The sequence below is a fragment of the Micrasema longulum genome, unplaced genomic scaffold (genome assembly GCF_059751315.1).
Source record: "Micrasema longulum isolate JH-2025_06_02 unplaced genomic scaffold, ASM5975131v1 h1tg002093l, whole genome shotgun sequence".
Taxonomy (NCBI): domain Eukaryota; kingdom Metazoa; phylum Arthropoda; class Insecta; order Trichoptera; family Brachycentridae; genus Micrasema; species Micrasema longulum.
Window position 1 is genome coordinate 271,696 of NW_028279260.1, and position 19,260 is coordinate 290,955.

Sequence of the window (19,260 nt, forward strand, 5' to 3'; positions counted from 1 at the left end):
CATGTACCTAAATTCATATGGTCTAAAACAGTATTTTACACAATGGCTACAATAGTTTGGAGAAAAGAAGAAATGCATACTTGCTTATGTATTTTTTCCGATTGATCCGTGGTATTACGATCAACATAGGTGTAACGGAGAGTATTTTTCTTTATGTTCCTAATGACTACCTTAGACATAGACAGCTTTAGCTGTTTTATTTTCCTGCTTGCAGAACCAACCTGCCGATGGTAATGCCAGTAGGAAGAGCAATGTCTTTACTCAACCGTATCTCTTCAAATATTGGCATCTTTTATATTAGTGAAAAAAAGTTCAGAGAGGATAGCATTCTTTCTCTACAATTGCTGGGTATTTTTATTTTACCATTTTCGTATATTTAAATTTTAGTATTAATTTTTTCGTTTTATGTATGCATTGAAATATTTTGTAATGTACATAAACGTTTATAAAATAAATAAATTGAAATTGAAATAAATTTAAATTTTACGAGTAGAAAAATAGCTAGGATTGTGACTTAGAGATTGAAAAACACTTGTCTAAATCGACAAATTAGTAGACATGTACCTAAATCCTAAATTCATATTGGCCTAATCGACTAATTGGTAAACGTTCGACTTGTACAATAAAACTTTAATTATCCGCATTAATGAGTGCCAGATTTTATTGCTTTTAAAATAATACAGCAAATTGGAATCACGTTAAAAACTTACTTAAACATGTCCAGCAAAGTTAATTGCACAATTAAATTTTAATTAAAACCATCTTTTTTATTTTTTATTTCCTGATAACGAGCAAAATATTTGGCAATCCGGATGACTAAGGTCCGGGTAAACAGAGTTCTACTATATACAAATTCATTAAAATCAAAATTTAAAAAAAAAAAATCCTTAAATAAGTCATAAGAAAAAAAAAGTCCTGGTCATTCCAAAAATAAATTCAAAGTAAATCTTAAGAAATTTTTAGAACAAATCTAAAAACTGTATTAAATTTTAATTAGTATGAATTGGCGGCCTCCGTGGTGTAGTGGTCAAGACGCTTGACTCACGCACGGAAGGTGACGATAAACCCGACGATATGAAAGATTTGAATAAAAGAAACAAAAACAGACTAATGATAAACATCGTCTTATCCATAATCCGCACCTGATTATGCATAGGGTACTGGATTAATTAGCCAATCCCAGTGTACAATTATTGCATAAACGCAAGAAAATAATAACAAACATTATAAAAGTTTCCATCCCTCGCATTCAAAGAATAATCTATCTATTATCTAAGTTTGTATATAGGTTAGGTTGTGAACATAACCGTAAAGACTATTACGTGAGTTGTGGGTGATTTGAATACAAGTCGATACATTTGTGGCAGATTAAGGATTCGCAAACTGGCAAACCCTATTCCCGGAATTCTAATTCGCCATTTGGCCGACTCGAACACGGTGCTTGTCGGCTCAGAATGACCCAAGAGGGAACCGAACCCGGGACCGCTAATGGGTGATAGAGATTTAACAACCCTTAAAGTTAAGCATCGGTAGGGGAGGGAGAAACTCGGAAGTCATTCCGTAAATAGTGAATACAATGACTAAACTACATGTGAAATGGTATTGAAATTCGTTTTTGTACCATCATTTTCCTTTTACAGATTCGGAAATTATTACGATAAAAACTCAACACAAAATATTTTTATTTTCAAGGTTTTTTTCACTGTACCTAATCTAATAATAATATTCCATAGTAGTTGAACTGGCATCGAAAACGTAAGACTGGTCATCTTGCCCGAATGCAACAAAATAACATTATGTGATAAGGGTAAGAATAAGAATATAATATGCTATGATATTTGTTTAAAAATATATCAATTCTTATTTTGCTGCTTTTACCTGTGGTTGACGACCATCATTTTGAAGTCATCACGATACTGGACCAGTAGTCTAATCAGCGTTGCTACGTACATCCGACACACCGAACCACTGTCTGAGATTTCTAAGCCATGACGCTCTTTTCCGTCCATACCCCGCCTGCCCTTTTTCTTTCCTTCCATAATAAGTTGGCGAAGGGCATACTTCTCATTGCGGAATATCTGACCAAAGTATGAGACTTTTCTTCTTTTGACAAGGGGTCGGTCATCCCTTTCTTTGTTCATAATGCTTAAAACCGCTTCATTGGAGACACGATCAATCCTCAAGGATGATTCGAAGCATTCTTTAGCACAACCAAAGTTCGGAGGCCTCAATTTAGTGAGTCCAACCCTCCTCTCCATACAGCAATACTAACAATACATAAATTTTTATTGCTCTCCATCTTGTGCATAGTCTCAGATCTCGGTTGCACAAGAGTTTCTGCATTTTATAGGACGGGCTGAACCCATCAGCTACATATTTACCCATTTGCTATTGCTAGATTTAAGTACATACTCGTATCTTATTTATATATATATATTTATGTCTGATGTCACTGAACTCCTTCTAAACGGCTTAACCGATTTACGTGTGGTTTTCAGAGAAATGTAGATCTTTGCGCTGCGCGTGTTTGTAGATATTAAAATCTTCAATTTAATATATTGAAAATAAGTTAGGAGCAAAAATGTTTTATTCATCGACCTACCAGGGTTGCATTTGAGGATACACAAAAAAATAGAAGAATGTTATTTTTACGTGCGTAAAAAAAAATTTTTTTGAATGTTTACAAAAGTATTCGTTTTTTGCCGATCTCAATCAGATTCTTTCGTTAAATTCCTTATAATTTCTACCCATTCATTTCTTTTTACTGGAGTTTAGGTAATACTAAAATAATATTAACTAACATTCAATACATTTTTAAAAATTACAATCCTACATAAGTGCACCCTTGTTGGTGAGAAGAGCGGAGTTTGACATTGGCAAAAAAAAATCCATATTTGAATAATATTTATTTTATGTTTTGGAATTCGACCATAAAAAAGTACCTGGGTAACTACTAAAATTCAATTTTCGAATATTTTTTTTTTTTAGTTTTGGAATTCAATCATAAACAAGTATCAACGTATTATCAACGAAAAGTCTTTTTCCAAGCTAATAGCAGGCAAGCTAACATTCGGGTAGGACAACGTCTGTCGGGTCCGCTAGTATACATAAATGAACATAATCAAAAGTTTGATATCAATTATTGTATTTTGTTAAAATTAGATATATGTATATTATACATTGTTATTTTTGTGTTTCGGATTACATAAATTGTAAGGATATGCGGTGACAGGGTATTTCGATGAACATTGTTTTCCTGTCACTGTCTCATAGATGCCTCGCCGATGCTATGCGAAAAAGACAACTGCATTTCGGACTTTTTTGCCTAACTAAAAAAGATAGAATCGACGTTTCGTTGTCTCATTTTCCGCACCTCAAAACTGAACCGATTTAGTTGTTTTTTTAAAAACAGAGTATCGGAATAAAAAAATCTGTATCGGTACAGTTTGCGTTTTTGAAAAATATCTATCATATTGAAACTAGCCGTTTTTATGGGCTTTTGAATGGTTCTAGTCCCTATAGTAAACTATTCATCAATAAAGCAAAACTATTGAGACAGGCCGATGGTAAATATTTATAGTGTCCATTATCCAGGGCGAAAATACGGGAATACGTTTGTATGAAGAAAAGTCAGACCATGTTTCCTCTCAAGATAAAACATTATTAAGTATAACAAAGTTTGCTTCATAATGCTTTTACGTAACCGAAGAAACAGATTCGGTTTTCTTAAATAAAACCATTGACCTATTAGTACACATACATGCACCCTGAGCCCTCTAAAATTGTGACACTTGATATTTACTTACTTGATATTTCATTTGAAACCCAAATGCCTGATTGTGCGTGAAAACGTATCAAACCTGCTCGGATAAAAGGAAAAGGGATGGTCTAACTTTTCGTTGATAAGTAGGAACCTAAGTACCTACTTGTTTATGATTGAACTCTAAATCTTAAAATAATTCATATTCAAATATTGAATTTAAGTAGGTACCTAACAGACGCGTTCCGCCCATACATACTGTGGATGCGGCGATCCCTTGAATATTGGAAAATAATAAGATGTATTTTTTTCAACAAAATTTACGAAAATTCCTTTCAAGCTATATTTTTAGTAAACATTCTTACGTATGTATGCGTATTTACTATATCAACGTACTAAATGTCAAGGTATTTTGGCCCATATATTATTTTTTAGATACGCTGGAATCTGGATACTACTTTTTATTTTGAGTCCAATTACAAATGTTTGAATTTCCACGCACGCGCATTCATAACGTTGTCGTATTGTTCTAAGAGACTCGTAGAGATAAGAGCATCCAACTTGGATTCGTGATTTTTTGGAAGTAGTAATCTACTTTATAGTTTGATCTTATTTTTAAACTTAATCCCTTAAAAGATAAGAATACTATATTTGGTAATTTGAAAAAATAAACTTTGCTTCTTATTGTAATGTTCCATATTTGGGTACCTACTTCATATCTTCATAAATGGGTACCTATTTGTTATTTTGATTTTTGAACGATTTTGATAATTTTTATTAATATTTATAATTAGACCATTAGGTACTGAGAATTCAGAAAAAAAATATGACTAATCACGATTACTGTTAAAAGTTTTTGATTTGTAAAACGGTTTTCTTTTTGGTCAAGAAAACATATTGGTATTCCATATTTGGTCACTTTTCTTTACGTATCTTACCTTACATATTTTCAATACATTTATTTGGTATTTTTGTATTTCTTATACGTTTATATATTTTTTTAAAATAAAAACGGAATATTTGCGTTGATGTAGATGCGTAGATGATGAACGCAAATACTATAAATATATGAACCTTGAACCTATAATCCGTGAGTCCATAACACTAGACACGGGACCACAAACCGATTTTAAATATAAATTTTATGAATAAAACTGATAACTAAGATGACTTAAAAACCGTTTTACATAAATTACCGCATGTTTCAATAGGATAACCAATAAGGGCTGTATTGTCATCTTTCTAAATATGATAAACTCGAGTATAACTTTAGAAAAAAAACAAAGAAAATATTTATTTAAAGTTATTATAAATAACAGGAATTTTAATAATACTCTTCCACTACAATAAAATACAAATAAAATTGGTTTTTTCAGCCATCTATGGGCCAAACACAACGGTATTTGGTTTCACTAAAGGGTAGTTTTAAATTAAGTAATTTTTTAAGACAAGAGATGTCACTTTACTTCTCAATTTTTTTAGTAGGTTTTTTCTTATAAATATAAAAGCATAAACATGCTTCAATTTTCTATCCTCAATTTATGTTTGAATTATTACAATCCTGGTTATGACACGTGTAGGTGTATGTTATTATAAACAACTGTCTTATATTTATTTTGTATTTAGGCATTATTAACATATTACAACAGAGATAAACATTTTAGAGAAGTTAATATAGAAGTCTAGGCATCTACAGGGCCTGTCGTTGGCTGGTTTAAGTCGCCACTTTACACACTGTGTAACATTCACCATTCTGCCCATATTAGAACATCTATATTCCTTCAATTCTTTCATCTGTTGACGTTTGTGAAGTTAAAGAGCTGAAACCTTTATTTATGCGGGTGAGATTCACAGAATGTTACACAGTGTGTAAAGTGGCCACTTAAACCAGTCAATGGCCGGTCATAAGCCCTGTAGATGCCTAGCCTTCCATATTACCTTCTCTAAAATGTTCTCTGTCTCTGTTGTAATATGTTAATATTAACAGCCCCCCAGGGAGTTGAATCCAGTCCTTGTCTACCAAAATTTGGACAAATTCAAAACATAGTTTAGGCTGTATGTTTATGTTTGTTATCGATCATCTTTTTTCATTTTGTTGTTCGTAAATACAGCACCCCCCTATAATCCGGCACTTCACTTCTCCGGCCCTGCCAGTAATCTGGTGTTTTTATACAGGCCTTCCACTTCAATGGAATAATGCAGACTATTGAAACGAAATAACAGTAGCACTGTAAGTTTAATTTTTCGTTATCGTAGTTTTAATTGTTGACACTTCAATAATTGTTTGTATTTACTAATGCATGATACAATACGTACATATATGTATAAAATAAAAATCTGCCGTTCGTGTCAATGTGTCATTATTTATGATTTCCACTAATCCAGCAGTGCTCGGGTCTGATATGTGCATACATACGTAAATTTTATAACTTGTTTTCAGAAGAAAAAAAAACTGTTCGGTCAAATAGTCATTTTTATAATGAATAATTCTTTTTCTGAACATCAGGTCCCACAAATATTGGTTTATCCCTCTGGAGCAGTGGTCGGCAAACCGTGGCTCGCTCTTTAGCCACTAGAGTGCGTCTCACACAACGCAAACTTCTAGTACTCTTGCTACTTGGATTATTGAGGATATTGCAAATTCTGTCATTCAATGCATGGTGAAGCGTCATATTAAACTAGATTGAATTGTTCCAATTCCTACACATGAGGCTAAAAGTATGAGCGAAGTGAGAAAGGTTTTTTTTTTTTCTATTTTCCAGGCAATAATTAAGCATTAGATACTTGTTTTCAGTGTTACGGATTTGGTGATCAAGATTGTCAACACGATTGTCGCTAAAGCACTTTATCGCCAATTGAATGATTTTTTACTTGTTATGGAGATTAAATACGGAGATCTTCGCTACATTATAAGGTTTGTTTAATGGGAAACGAAATTTGACTCTCATAAGAAATTGTAATTGTTGCACTGTTGATCTATGGCTCTTTTAAATTATGAGTTTGCCGACCACTGCTCTGGAGTAACCATCCCTGTCCTGCATCAACCAGAAGTTCTTCTACCCCATGCGCACCCATCCAGCTTGGATCTTCCTTGGCAAGGACATATGTCACCTTCCAACAGCACGCATTTCTTTGATCTTCCCCATTGATTTTTTATATTTTTATTTGCTTCAGTGCATGATGTGTCCCAGCGGTGCTATTCTGAACCACTCTCGCGGCCGTGGAGAACACTTTTATCTCGTGTATTTTGTATGTAAATACGCAAGATAAAAGCTTTTTCTACAGCTGCGAGAGCGTTTGGAATTTTACCCCAGATATGTAGCTTTTCTCTGCTTTATTAAGGACAAAAGTTCTCTTTCAGCACTGGCTCGTCTTAGCACTTCTACGTCTAACTCACTAAATCTGATTCGACTCGTGCTTGATTTGCGATTACACACAAGAGAATCGCGGCGAATTTGCCCTTTCTGTACAAGCTCTAAGTTATCATTTATACACATTGTATAATATTTAGCATTCTGCCTGTATTTGAACATCAATATTTCTTCGATTCTTCCATCCATTGACTTTTGTGAAGAAAAAGAACTAAAGCCTTTATTTACATGGGTGAGATTCATCTGGCTGAATTATTTATAGTTAATTCATTTGAACAAACTAACCGACCAGGTATCCTCCCAGTTTAGCTTCTTAAAGACATTTTCCAAGTCAGTGTAAATAGAAGAGATATTGTGTCGCCTTGTCTTACACCTCTGTACATAGAAAACTTATTGGTAATGTCACAAAATTTCATGGCAAAAGTTTAGGAACCCTTTTTCCACGAAAACTTAGATTATAATTTAGGTAACAGTCGTGATTGTAGAATAACGACGAATGTGCGAAAAATGCGACATTGACTTTTTTAATATTTGATTTTGAAATTTGATATTTCAGGTTTAAAAAATATACATGTATGTATACCTATAACTAACCCAAGTATCAAACAATATACTTTTGTACTTATCGAGTTTTGACATAGTGTCAATTTTTTTTTAAATCATTTTCGTGTAAAGTTGAAGAAAATCACATGCGTCGTTGTTCTACAATCATGACAATATGTGTTGTTACATACACATTTTAAGAAAAATCATTTTGAATAATGTTTTGCACCAGTTCCAAAATGTAACAAATAATGTCTTAATTTTTATTAGACATTTTACTGTCTCGTTAAAATATTTGTATTTATTACTTTTTTGACACTCTTCCCTGTTTCAAAAACTCAAACAATTTTATTAATATCAATGATCAGTGAGGACATTAAATATACACGGGGAAAAAAGTAAAACCAGTCATTACATAAACTTTAATAATCAAGATGTTTTACAATTTATTCTATAAGTCTATAATAAAATAATCTACCTTAAAAAATAATGTAAACATTCGCTACGAAGGCCACTTTTGGTGTTAACACAAATTTAAATAAAACAGAATACCGAGATTCTTTAAATATAAAACAAACTACATATTAACATCATTTTATGGCACAAATTAGAGAATTTACAATAAATAAAATAAATAATATTATAGTGGATATTATGAGCATAGCGGTATGTTAAACAATATACTTTTTTAATATTATTCATTTTTCACTTCTTTTAAACAACTGAATTACATAACTATATTTATGTCTAATGGTTTAGGTTCAGCAAACCCATATATTACACAACTATACATTATTGTAGTAATTCAATTTATCCTAAAGATAAATTGACTAATCTAAACCCGGTAGACACAAATAATTCATTCAGTGGAGTAAATAAAGTGATTTAAAAATGAACCCTTAAGGAGCTGCAAGCAATATACCTAGTGCATGGTTCAGTGTAACGCGAACATTTGCATGTAATACCCGTATGCAGAGACAAAACTTAAGGTGAGAAAAGTACATTCTATTGTCTTCACCTTCGGGTTATTCTCCGCATTTGAGATTAGAATGTACTTTCCTCACCTTAAGTTTTTTGTCTCTGCATACGGGTATAAGTATCTACCATTTGTTCATTGCTACCAGAAAAACCAGCCTCGATATCACCCATTTTACACAGCACAGCTAAAATTAGGGTGGATTTTATTATAATCTTTTGTATTTACTCATTAGACACAGTAAATTAATTAACAATTTTTTTAATGAATGGTAATAATAATAACAATACATGGCAATGAAAAACAAACCTATTTCATCCTTTCAGACCAGAATTCATTTTTGTGTGGATGTTATCATATTTTCCATATGTTTTATACATTTATAAATGCCATTCCATATGGCCGATTTCTTGTAGGTACGGAAGAGATGCTAAGTATTAGTTTAAAATATAGGTGTTTACATGTGGCTTGAGTTTAAGGTTAGAAGTTTATTTAAATAAACTAATGAATTTTTAATATAAAAAGGAAATAAAGTAACATATTCTAGAAAACAATAAAGAGTTGGTTATTATTTATTTTTAGTACAGTGGAATTTGAATAACACATTGTCGTCTCAGTGATGAACAGACCCAAGAGAAAACACCAAATACATATCTAAAACATTAAAGTTCGTTAGTAAACATTATTAATGGAAGTTCATTGCTTATTATAGAAACAAAAGGCGAGTGATACATACATTTAATTTTATGGCGGCAAAGATATCGCGAAAGAGATGAAACCGGTCAATGATTATTCCAAATTCTACAAATATTTTTTCTCAAAAATACGATATTTTGTCTCAGTTCTTTACAACACCAAGACGACGAAATATAATCTTCACAACACGAAAAATTGATTTCTAACTTCGAACACATAAGGTTTAATATATTTTTAATGGTACTAAAAATGTAAATTTTTGCTTTTACACATCCACCCATTTAATTTCAACAACAGCAGAAAAACTTCATTTTACGTTTTTCTGAAATTTTGTGTTGTTTGCACACACATTTTAATTTACAATAAAAATATAATCAATATCAACTCATGCATTTTTTAGCATGAATCGTAAAAAACTCGTGTTTTTTTTCTATCCAGAAATCTGATGAAAAATAAAAAGTTTAATATTGTTGCAGAGAATTGATATCAAATATTTAACAGTTGGAAAGATTTCAAATTATAACTAAAATAAGTACATAAGAAACTTTATGCTTTCAAATGTGCATATTAGGATAATGCACATCTACAGACACAAATAAGAAGAATAACTTTATATATTTACCTACAAGCAAAGCAATTTTACTGAACAAATTAAATATGTCAATCAAGAAATAATATTAAAAACATAGCTTTAAAACCAAAATCATATTATGTACTGCTCAAACATAAATTTTCTTCAAGCCATTATAACAAGTAAATAAAATAAAATTTGTAATATCCAAGAAATAGAATAATCCGTTTGAAATAACATTGATGTAAAATTTTCATAAAATAATTGTAAGTCTAAAATTCACACACCTACCTAGGACCAAAAATATCAGTTCTCTGTTACAGATTTTCATTTGATAATCATTGAAAGTTTTTAAAAGAGTAAATTTCTACACTCTGAGTAGAAGATAATCCAATCATTAACCTTTTTGTATTTCTTTTTTACAAATTACCGCCTAAACACTGATAACATTAATATTTAACATTAAAAAAGTATGTTGTACTATCAAAAGAGTCACCAACAAGGCTAAATTGAATTACGACATTTAGGAATAGGAAAAACATCACCATCATGCAATAGTTAGAAGTAATAGTTTTTTGAACGTGTATTGTATATTACTATTAAATTAAATAGATTTAATTAATCACAATTTTACAATACGAACACATACAATATTTCTGAATGATTTATTAAGTAAATAATATTATAAGCGTATACAAATGAAAGTCAGTTATTTAAACATTTAAAATTGAAACCAAATGTATTGGAAAGATGTTATCATTAAATTGAGCAAATAAATCATAATAATCACATATCATAAATACTTTTTCGCAGGGAATGAGAAAAATAATATTTTCACTTATTGCATGAACATTTCACGCTTTCAGAAAACTTTTTAATTAAAATGAAAACATTGTATGATGATATGTGTAAAGATTTATCTCTATCTAAATTTAGAACATCACGTTTTGGAAGGAGTTGCAATTTTAATTTGCATCATGCTGCATCAACATGCTTTAATTATTAAATAATATTTTTAACAAAAATCTATGAATGAGAATTAATTAATTTATTGAGATTTTTTTTGTATTTGATTACAAAATTTAAAAAATATAGATTTTCAACTCTCTTCTGGAAAAAGTTTGTAAAGAGGTTTTCAATTTCATCAATTTTCCAGATTACAATTAGCTAATTATTATTGAATACTGATTAATTTGAGTCACTGCTCTTACTGTCCTGATCTTCTTTTACCACGCGGTGAACATTATAAGGAGGGGTATCCTTAAACTTCCCAACAAACTCTAGCAGGATCTGCAAGTTCTTCTGGGTCTCGATTTGTTCCGAGAGCAACTTATTTTTCACACTGTTTTTTGCTTCAATATTCTCCTTGAGTGTTTCAGCCCTCAGTTCTAATTTCTTGAGATCGGATCTCAGCTGCTGATTACGCTCTTGAAGAAGTTTCTTTTCCGAAAGCTTTTCTATAAATTATATTGTTTACATTTTAAATTTACATTCACAAATAGGTCTACAGGTTAAAGTGTGCAACCAAAGTATATGTACATTAGTTAAAAAAATTGAATATAATACAATAATATTTGAATAGACATAAACATTCCAAGTACTTTAGGAAGTGTTTTTGTCTTCAATTTATAAGTTGCGATAGATGCTATCATTTGGCTTTTAAAATCTAAAAATTAAAGTTTAGGTGCATTTTCATATTAAATTAATTACATTATTTTTTCAATAACAATTTAATCATTTTTTATTTATCAATTTTAAAATTGCACAGTTATTTCAAACTATGATCTAACTTCACAGATATTCACAATAATTCACATATTAAATGCAACATAACATAATAATACAAAATATAACCAATAAATAATATTAATAAATTATACATAATAATGAATCATAAATGATTAGCGTTAACAGAACACTGCAATGCTGCCCAAAATGTGCGCAAGGAGTGCTTTCGACACACGGAATAACAACCCAGAATATTGCTACCAGTATAAGTAACAAAATTAAATCTCGGTTTGTTTCTTCATATAAACATCATATTGTTTGAAGTTATGAAGATGATTCTTCATTAGTATGCTTTTAGAGTTTATATTCTAATCACAACACTTCAAACATTTAAACAGATAGTTACTTTTGTTTTATTTTACCTCTTAGTAGAGCTTCCGAGGGTTTCTTAGCATATCCAATGACAGTCATGCTCGTGGCTCTCGGTTCCTTGACAGTTTCTCCACACTCCGGACAGGAGGGGACTCTGCCCTTCCCGGATGGGGACGAGCTACTATCCGAGTTCGCACAGCTCCAGTGAAAGTAGTTTCCACACCCTCGACAATGACGAAGCAGCGATGGGACATCTGAAATAAATTACTCTATTTATTTTTGTACACTTTAGAATAGTGTTTTTCAACCTGTGAGTCACGACCCCCAGGGGGGGTCGCAAAGCCTTCCTTAGGGGTTGCGGTCGCAAGCAAGGTAAAAGTAAAAGCAAGGGTTTTACGTCATACACTACAATAAAATTACAATAATTCCAGTGACAAGGTGGTTCTATTTTTAAGGAACAAATAACCTAATTATTTCATAATTAAAGTCGTCTATTTCTCTCTTTAGTTTTTACAAATGGCACTAAAGGAATGTTCGAAGCTTCCCTTGCCAGCTCTAGATATCTTCCTTTTCTCTTTGTCCAGAAGATCTTATTCTCGGACATCACATAATTAAAGAGATCTTATGCGAATTAAATTTCACTTTAAGCGTGCCGTCAACAGCAAGCTCTATATGATTATAGATCTTGCTGCCGACAGACACTTGATTATTCGATTAAAAATATATGGCCTCAATAGAAAGAAAATTTAAAACGTCGTCTTTAAAATCACTGACATACGAGTAGTATGATAAAATTAAGGTCCAGGAGGGCCGCTTGATTATTTTACTCATAAAGGGGCGCGTATTCAAAAATGTTAAAAAAAAACACTGCTTAAGAACCAGCGCATGGGAAACTGGGGGCAAGGTATAATATATCGTGAGGTAATTACAACAACTAATTAAAAACACATATTTGTATCGTCCACCGTGAATACTACAAACAGGCAAATATGTGTTTTTAGTGGAGTAATTCACAAATGCTGATTTTGAGGGTACCTAGTTGTAGAAATTACCCCACGATATTATGATAATTTAACATATTACAACAAACACGAAGAACATTTTACAGAAAGAAATATAGAAATCAAGGCATACACAGGGCTTATGACCTCTCATCAGCTGGTTTAAGTGGCCACTTTACACACTGTGTAACATTCACCATTTTACCTTTATTTGAACATCTGTATTCCTTCGACTCTTCCATCTGTTGACATTTGTGAAGTTAAAGAGCTAAAACCATTATTGTTGCGGGTGAGACTCATTTGATTGAATTATTCCGCCTACATACTAGGCACCGCCTAAAAATATTTTTCAATTTTTATACTTCTTGGACCAGGTGGATTTATTAACAATGTTTTAAGTTTGTCCAAATTTTTGTTGACAAGGACTGAATTCAACTCCGTAGGGAGATGTTAATATTAACATATTACAACAGACATGAAGAAAATTTACAGAAGGGAATATAAAAGTCAAGGCATCCACAGGACTTATACATGTGGCAATTATAGGCAGAATGGTGAATTTTACAAAGTGTGTAAAGTGGCCACTTAAACCAGACAATGACAGGTCGTAAGCTTTGTGGACGCCTTTACTTCTATATTCCCTTCTGTAAAATGTTCTTCGTGTCTGTTGTAATAATAATATTCCACTAAATATTTATACATATTTGTTACATATGTAATATTCCTTTTTTTATAAATACTGTTTACTATTGTATACTTTTTTCGATGTTTTTTTTATTTTTTAATATCATGCTATTTTTTGTTGTATTTTTTTTCACTGGTTTTAATATAATTATGTAAAAGGTTCATGGAACCGTGAATAAATTAATAAATGAACTTCAAGATTTCAAAAAGTAAATTACCATTCTGGTTACAAACACAGCACGGCATGGGCTCTGGCGAGATGACCGGCATTATGGTCAGTCCACTGGGGAGGGTAAGAAACGGCGGAGGGGGTGGAGAGTGTGGGGGGGTGCTGCAAGACGGAGAGGGGGAGGGCTGTTGCTGTTGCTGCTGTTGCCTCTTCATGCGTTGTGCAGCGCGAGTTGTGGGAGGAGCCACATTCTGCTGGAGGTAAGGGAAGTTTAACTTGCGCTTTTTCTATAAAAAAATAAAAATGTACACCATAAACATTTTGTATTCTTTATGTCATTTTACTTCTCACTGCTATCATAATATAATTATACTATTCATTTTTGGCATTTCCTAAATTGTTCTTTTACTTACTAGGCACAGAGGTTCAAGGGAAGTTTGATATGATTTTTTAAAGTATTTTGATGTCATGTTGTGTTTTTTTAATAAAATGGAGGAACAATAAATAGTTTTATTTAAAAATATAATTTATTTTAAATCCTTAAATGATTTTTGCATAAGAAAACCTATCCACAATGTTAATTTTTTTAGTATAGTTTTTTTTAGATGGTACAGCGTGGAATGCATCCCCCGTGTAAAAAGAGGTTTCTATGTACTTAACTCGTCATCATTCTCTGAATTGCACCAAATGGGGCAAAGAGCACTCCAGTGGATTGCCAATAGTAGCGTATTTTGATAATATTTTTTTTGTTAAATGAAGGCAAGACGATTAGTTTTACACTTCAGATTCAGCCCTGGGAAAAACATTACAGTGAAAATCACTATTTCAAATCAATTTTTCATGACGATCTTGGAGGGAATTGAACCCAGGACCAGGCATGGTAGGTTAACGCATTAACCATATGTATATATTTTCATAAAAGTTAAAAATGAAAAATAAATATTATGTCAAAGATGCTAATCAGAGAGTGGAAAACGCTAGTCGATCAAATGAGCTTATCAAAAATTATTTTCAACAGGTTGATTGCCGATTACGCAAATGTGCATGATAGGGGTTGCGCGGAGTGTTGGTCACGCATATACGCATACGAGTATGTTACTTCTGTTCATTATTCATTGGCACTCTGCTTGAACATTGTTAAATCTGTTCCCATAATAAAATAATTCATTAAAAGCATTGATTTTTATGTTATTATATAGAATAAAAGACTCGATATATCGCTCTTATTTAAAAAAATAATGTAGTTGTATTTTCTATAACGGGACTAAATTATATGATTATTTTCATAAATTATGGAAAATAGATTATTAAACAGCGAAACATGTTAAATTTTTGTTTCTTAATACCTATATTTAAAAACATATCTTCTTTTGCTTAAAGTAACAAGACGCTACAGCACCGCCTCCAGAGGGATTTTTTTGCATAATCTTTTGAGAGTTAACGGGCATCATTTAAGCAATTTCTGAGGAAAAAATTAGCATTCCCCACTCTTCAACCTTTGGCAGACCGGCAATCAACCTATTACTTTTATTATAATATGTTTAATTAAAAAAAGACGTACCGTCTGAAGATCGAAATTTCCATAAACATATTCGTTCTTGTTGGTGCTTGTGGTGGAACGTTTCTTTCTCTCGCTGCGCTTCTTCTCCATCATCTGACGCTGCTTCGGGGTGACCAAGCCAAGCAAGCGGAGGAACCTCTCTTGTGTCATCTCCTCCCCGGGCAAAGGCAGCGAGGGCGGCGGGGACGGGGTAGGGGAGGGGCTGGACACCGCCCGAATGGAAGGAGGGGGGGACATGCTCTTGGGGGACGGTGATCGCTTGATGATCACCACTTCTGGAGCTGAAGGACTGAAATTAGAAATGGTTTCAAGAATTAATAAAAATTACTCACTACCGTCTTCAGTATTACTAGAATTACTAAATAAACAAACCAGCCGCGTGATATCCGATAGAGAATGGCCCATTTTACAAGTATCATCTAAATTCACTGGGCACGGTAAAATTAGGAAGGATCGACTTTTTTTTTGTATTTATTTAAAATTTATTCAGCGGCTACTCTCAAGTTAAAATCCTGCGAAAGGAAATCGAGTGGAGATCAATCGGCCTAATGGGGTAGGAGGTACTGGTTTTTGCGTTTGCCTGGCATTAAATAAATAAACATAATAAAAAAATTATTATAAAACAATAAATATCAATTCATCGTATGTTACTTTATCACGCTGTGTAGATTTTCACCATGGTGTGAAATGGGCCAATCACGTGATATAACGCAGTAGGCTAGTGGTTCGCAAGTGTACAGCAGTACCTTGAATGTACTTTACTCACAGGGAAATAGTTTCTCTGGACTGGAATTTGGAGCATAAGACTGATAATCTTGCATTTGTATAACAAATGACAAAGGATCGCTGCAATAAATGTAACAATGCGATGTGAATTCTGAAAGGAAGAGAATTTAATTCGGAGGTGTATTGTGGTCCCGTGTTGGTTTCATGGACTTACGGATCAGAGGTCCGAGGTTTGCACCCCAATTTACAAACACTTGATTTTCATTTTAAAGCACAGGCATTTCCGAAAAGTTGAAAATGGCCTCATTGTTATATTAGGGTAAATGATAAGAATGAAAATATATTTATAAAAAAAAAAAAATCCACATTATAAGTGTAAAAGTCATAGAATATTTTTATGTAAAAATTTTTGATAATTCAACTTTGTGAAATCACCTGAACAATAAAAACTGTACGGTAATTTAGATCTTAACAATAAAACAATAATAACTACCACACCCATATACCTGCTGAATAATGAGTTTAATGTAAGTAGGTAGTAAGTCCATGTATACATCAATGGTAATATTGCGCCTTTGTCGGTCAATTATAAATTCAATAAAACTGGCACTCGGCCCCTTTTAAGCTTTTACTCTTTATTGAAGTCAGTAATCTAGAATATTAAATTAATATTGAAATTACTACTGATAAGCTAGGACACTCCCGCACAGTCTAATTCCTTAACTGTAACTAGTCATCTCTAATAATACATGTCCAAATGAACAATGATTATTTTTTCAGAATCAGCAATGTTTTGTTTTGGATTTTATTTGATGACTTACATTGAATGTGCAATGTTGCAATATTTGCTTGAAGTACTGGTAAAAATAATTAGGTTTGACAAAATTTTCCATAGTAGGTATTCAAAGTTCAAACATTAACGAAATAGATATTAATTATTTGATAGATATTTCAAGAGATGGAGAACTCTTTGAGAAGGGAATATGGAAGACTAGGTATTTAAGGGGTATATAATCTGTCATTAGCTGATTAAAGTAATTGCTGTACACTATCTACCGATTTTTAACATCCATTTTATTTGCTACGTCTTCTGTTGACTTTTGTGAAATGAAAGAGCTGAAACCTTTATTGATGCTGGTGTGATTCATCTGGGCCTCGATTACAATGGGAAGTTAACATTTATCTTCAATTTTATCTACAAAGTAAAATTAAGTTTTCTATCTACAAAGTAAAATTAAATTAAATGTTTTTCTTTTAAACATGTTCAATTATAGGTTACCGATGAAGATACTTGTGTTCATGCAAATATACTCATTTTCATGCACAAATATCGATTTTTCATACACAAATATCGATATACAAGATAACTTTGTTAACTTCCCATTGTAATCGGAGCCCAGGTTGTATTATTTAGAATGAATTAATTCGAAAAAACCAAACAAATGTTTGTGTAAACTGAATTAAGGCATTTAATTCCATAAACAAAAGTATATAATTACATATAAGGATGGATACTATGAAACCAAAAAATTGTTTATTTAGAAATAAACTGGTGTGTGGTCTAAATGCGATCTCTTGTGGGAAATCAATGTACGACGAGGTTAGGAATGATGAAATCAGGCGAGATTGCAAATCTCAGACAGTTCTAATTGATAAGCAATATTTTGAGTTTGTCCAAATTTTTGTAGACAAGGACTGGATTCAACTCCCTGGGGAGCTGTTTATATTAATATATTACAACAGAGATGAAGAACATTTAAGAGAAGGTAATATGGAGGTCTAGGCATCTACAGGGCTTATGACCTGTCAATGGCTGGTTTAAGTGGCCTCTTTAACTTCACAAACATCAACAGATGAAAGAATTGAAGGAATATGGATGTTCAAATATAGGCAGAATGGTGAATGTTACACAGTGTGTAAAGTGGCCACTTAAACCAGCCATTGACAGGTCATAAGCCCTGTAGATGCCTAGACTTCCATATTACCTTCTCTTAAATGTTCTTCATCTCTGTTGTAATATACTAATTGATAAGAATAAGAAAGGGTCAATAAGACGGTTTGTTCGTGTAGAATGAATGGTAAAACAGATAAATATATTGCGGGAATGAATGCTAATGCAGGAAGAGGACAAGCAAGAAAATTGTGGTTTGATCGGATAAACCAAAAGCTCAAGTCTGATCATGTCAAAAGTGGACACAACTAAAAAGGGGTCTATCGCAAGATGTATGATTGTGAAAGAAGCTAAGATTGTACATCAGAATAGACGTGTATGGCGGCCCATCCTCGGCTTACCACACATAGAAATGGCGTGATGGTAGTGGTAGTAAAAAAACATAATTTTGAATGAAAAATTGAATTATGTCTATCTAAATGTAAACGTCAAAACAATAAACACTTAGAATAAGAATTATTAATAAATCTGCTAACCATATTCTCTGCTTGGCTTTGTTTAAGGCGTTGACAAAATTAGTTCTGGGATCCAATGGCACTGACTTGTGAACGGTCGGATCCTTGAGTGAAAAGTTTTCCGTGGCACGAATAAATTCGTCATCATCAAGTTGGTCCTTGTGTTTAATGCCATTTTGCTGATCATTGCTAATAAGGTCATCAAAGTTTTTTTCAGTTTTGATGGTAGTGCCATTGTGATTAACAGTCTTGACATTTATTTCACTTAGAACGGATGGCTTAAGAAGAGAGATAGATTTTTTCCTGGTTCGGTTTTGCAGCTGATAGTCCCGTAGTTGTTGAGCAATATGGCGATGATCATAATCAGAGTTGATTTGCTTATTCCGAGCCTTTAATTTTTGCTGATACAGCTCTAATTCCTCCCGCAAACGTTCTATTACTTTTTTCTGTAAATAATAAAAACATTTATTAGAAAAATGTAACATGATTCGTAAATTTTAATTAATCTATCATTTTTAAAGGAAAAAGTTGATGACATTCATAGTTAAAATTTTAAAGATTCCTATAAAAATCTAAGATATTTTTTTGAGGATCTTTTTATTCTCTAGATAAAAATGACTTTGTTAACCATCACAAAATAATTGCAATAAATATAAAATCCTTTAAAAATATGATTATAGCAAACCACAAACTGAT

At 32.3% G+C, this 19,260-nt stretch overlaps 1 protein-coding gene across 1 annotated transcript; it reads right to left on the minus strand.

Moving 5' to 3' along the window:
* Positions 1-10,570: 10,570 nt before the first annotated feature.
* On the minus strand, positions 10,571-19,010 carry LOC148273061 (uncharacterized; the record flags this gene model as incomplete). The annotated part of the gene is made up of 5 exons (XM_088239206.1): positions 10,571-11,374; positions 12,068-12,271; positions 13,921-14,158; positions 15,433-15,721; positions 18,586-19,010. Coding segments are annotated over 5 exons (1,425 nt in total), but the record flags the coding sequence as incomplete, so codon positions are not given.
* Between the last annotated feature and the right edge of the window lie 250 nt (positions 19,011-19,260).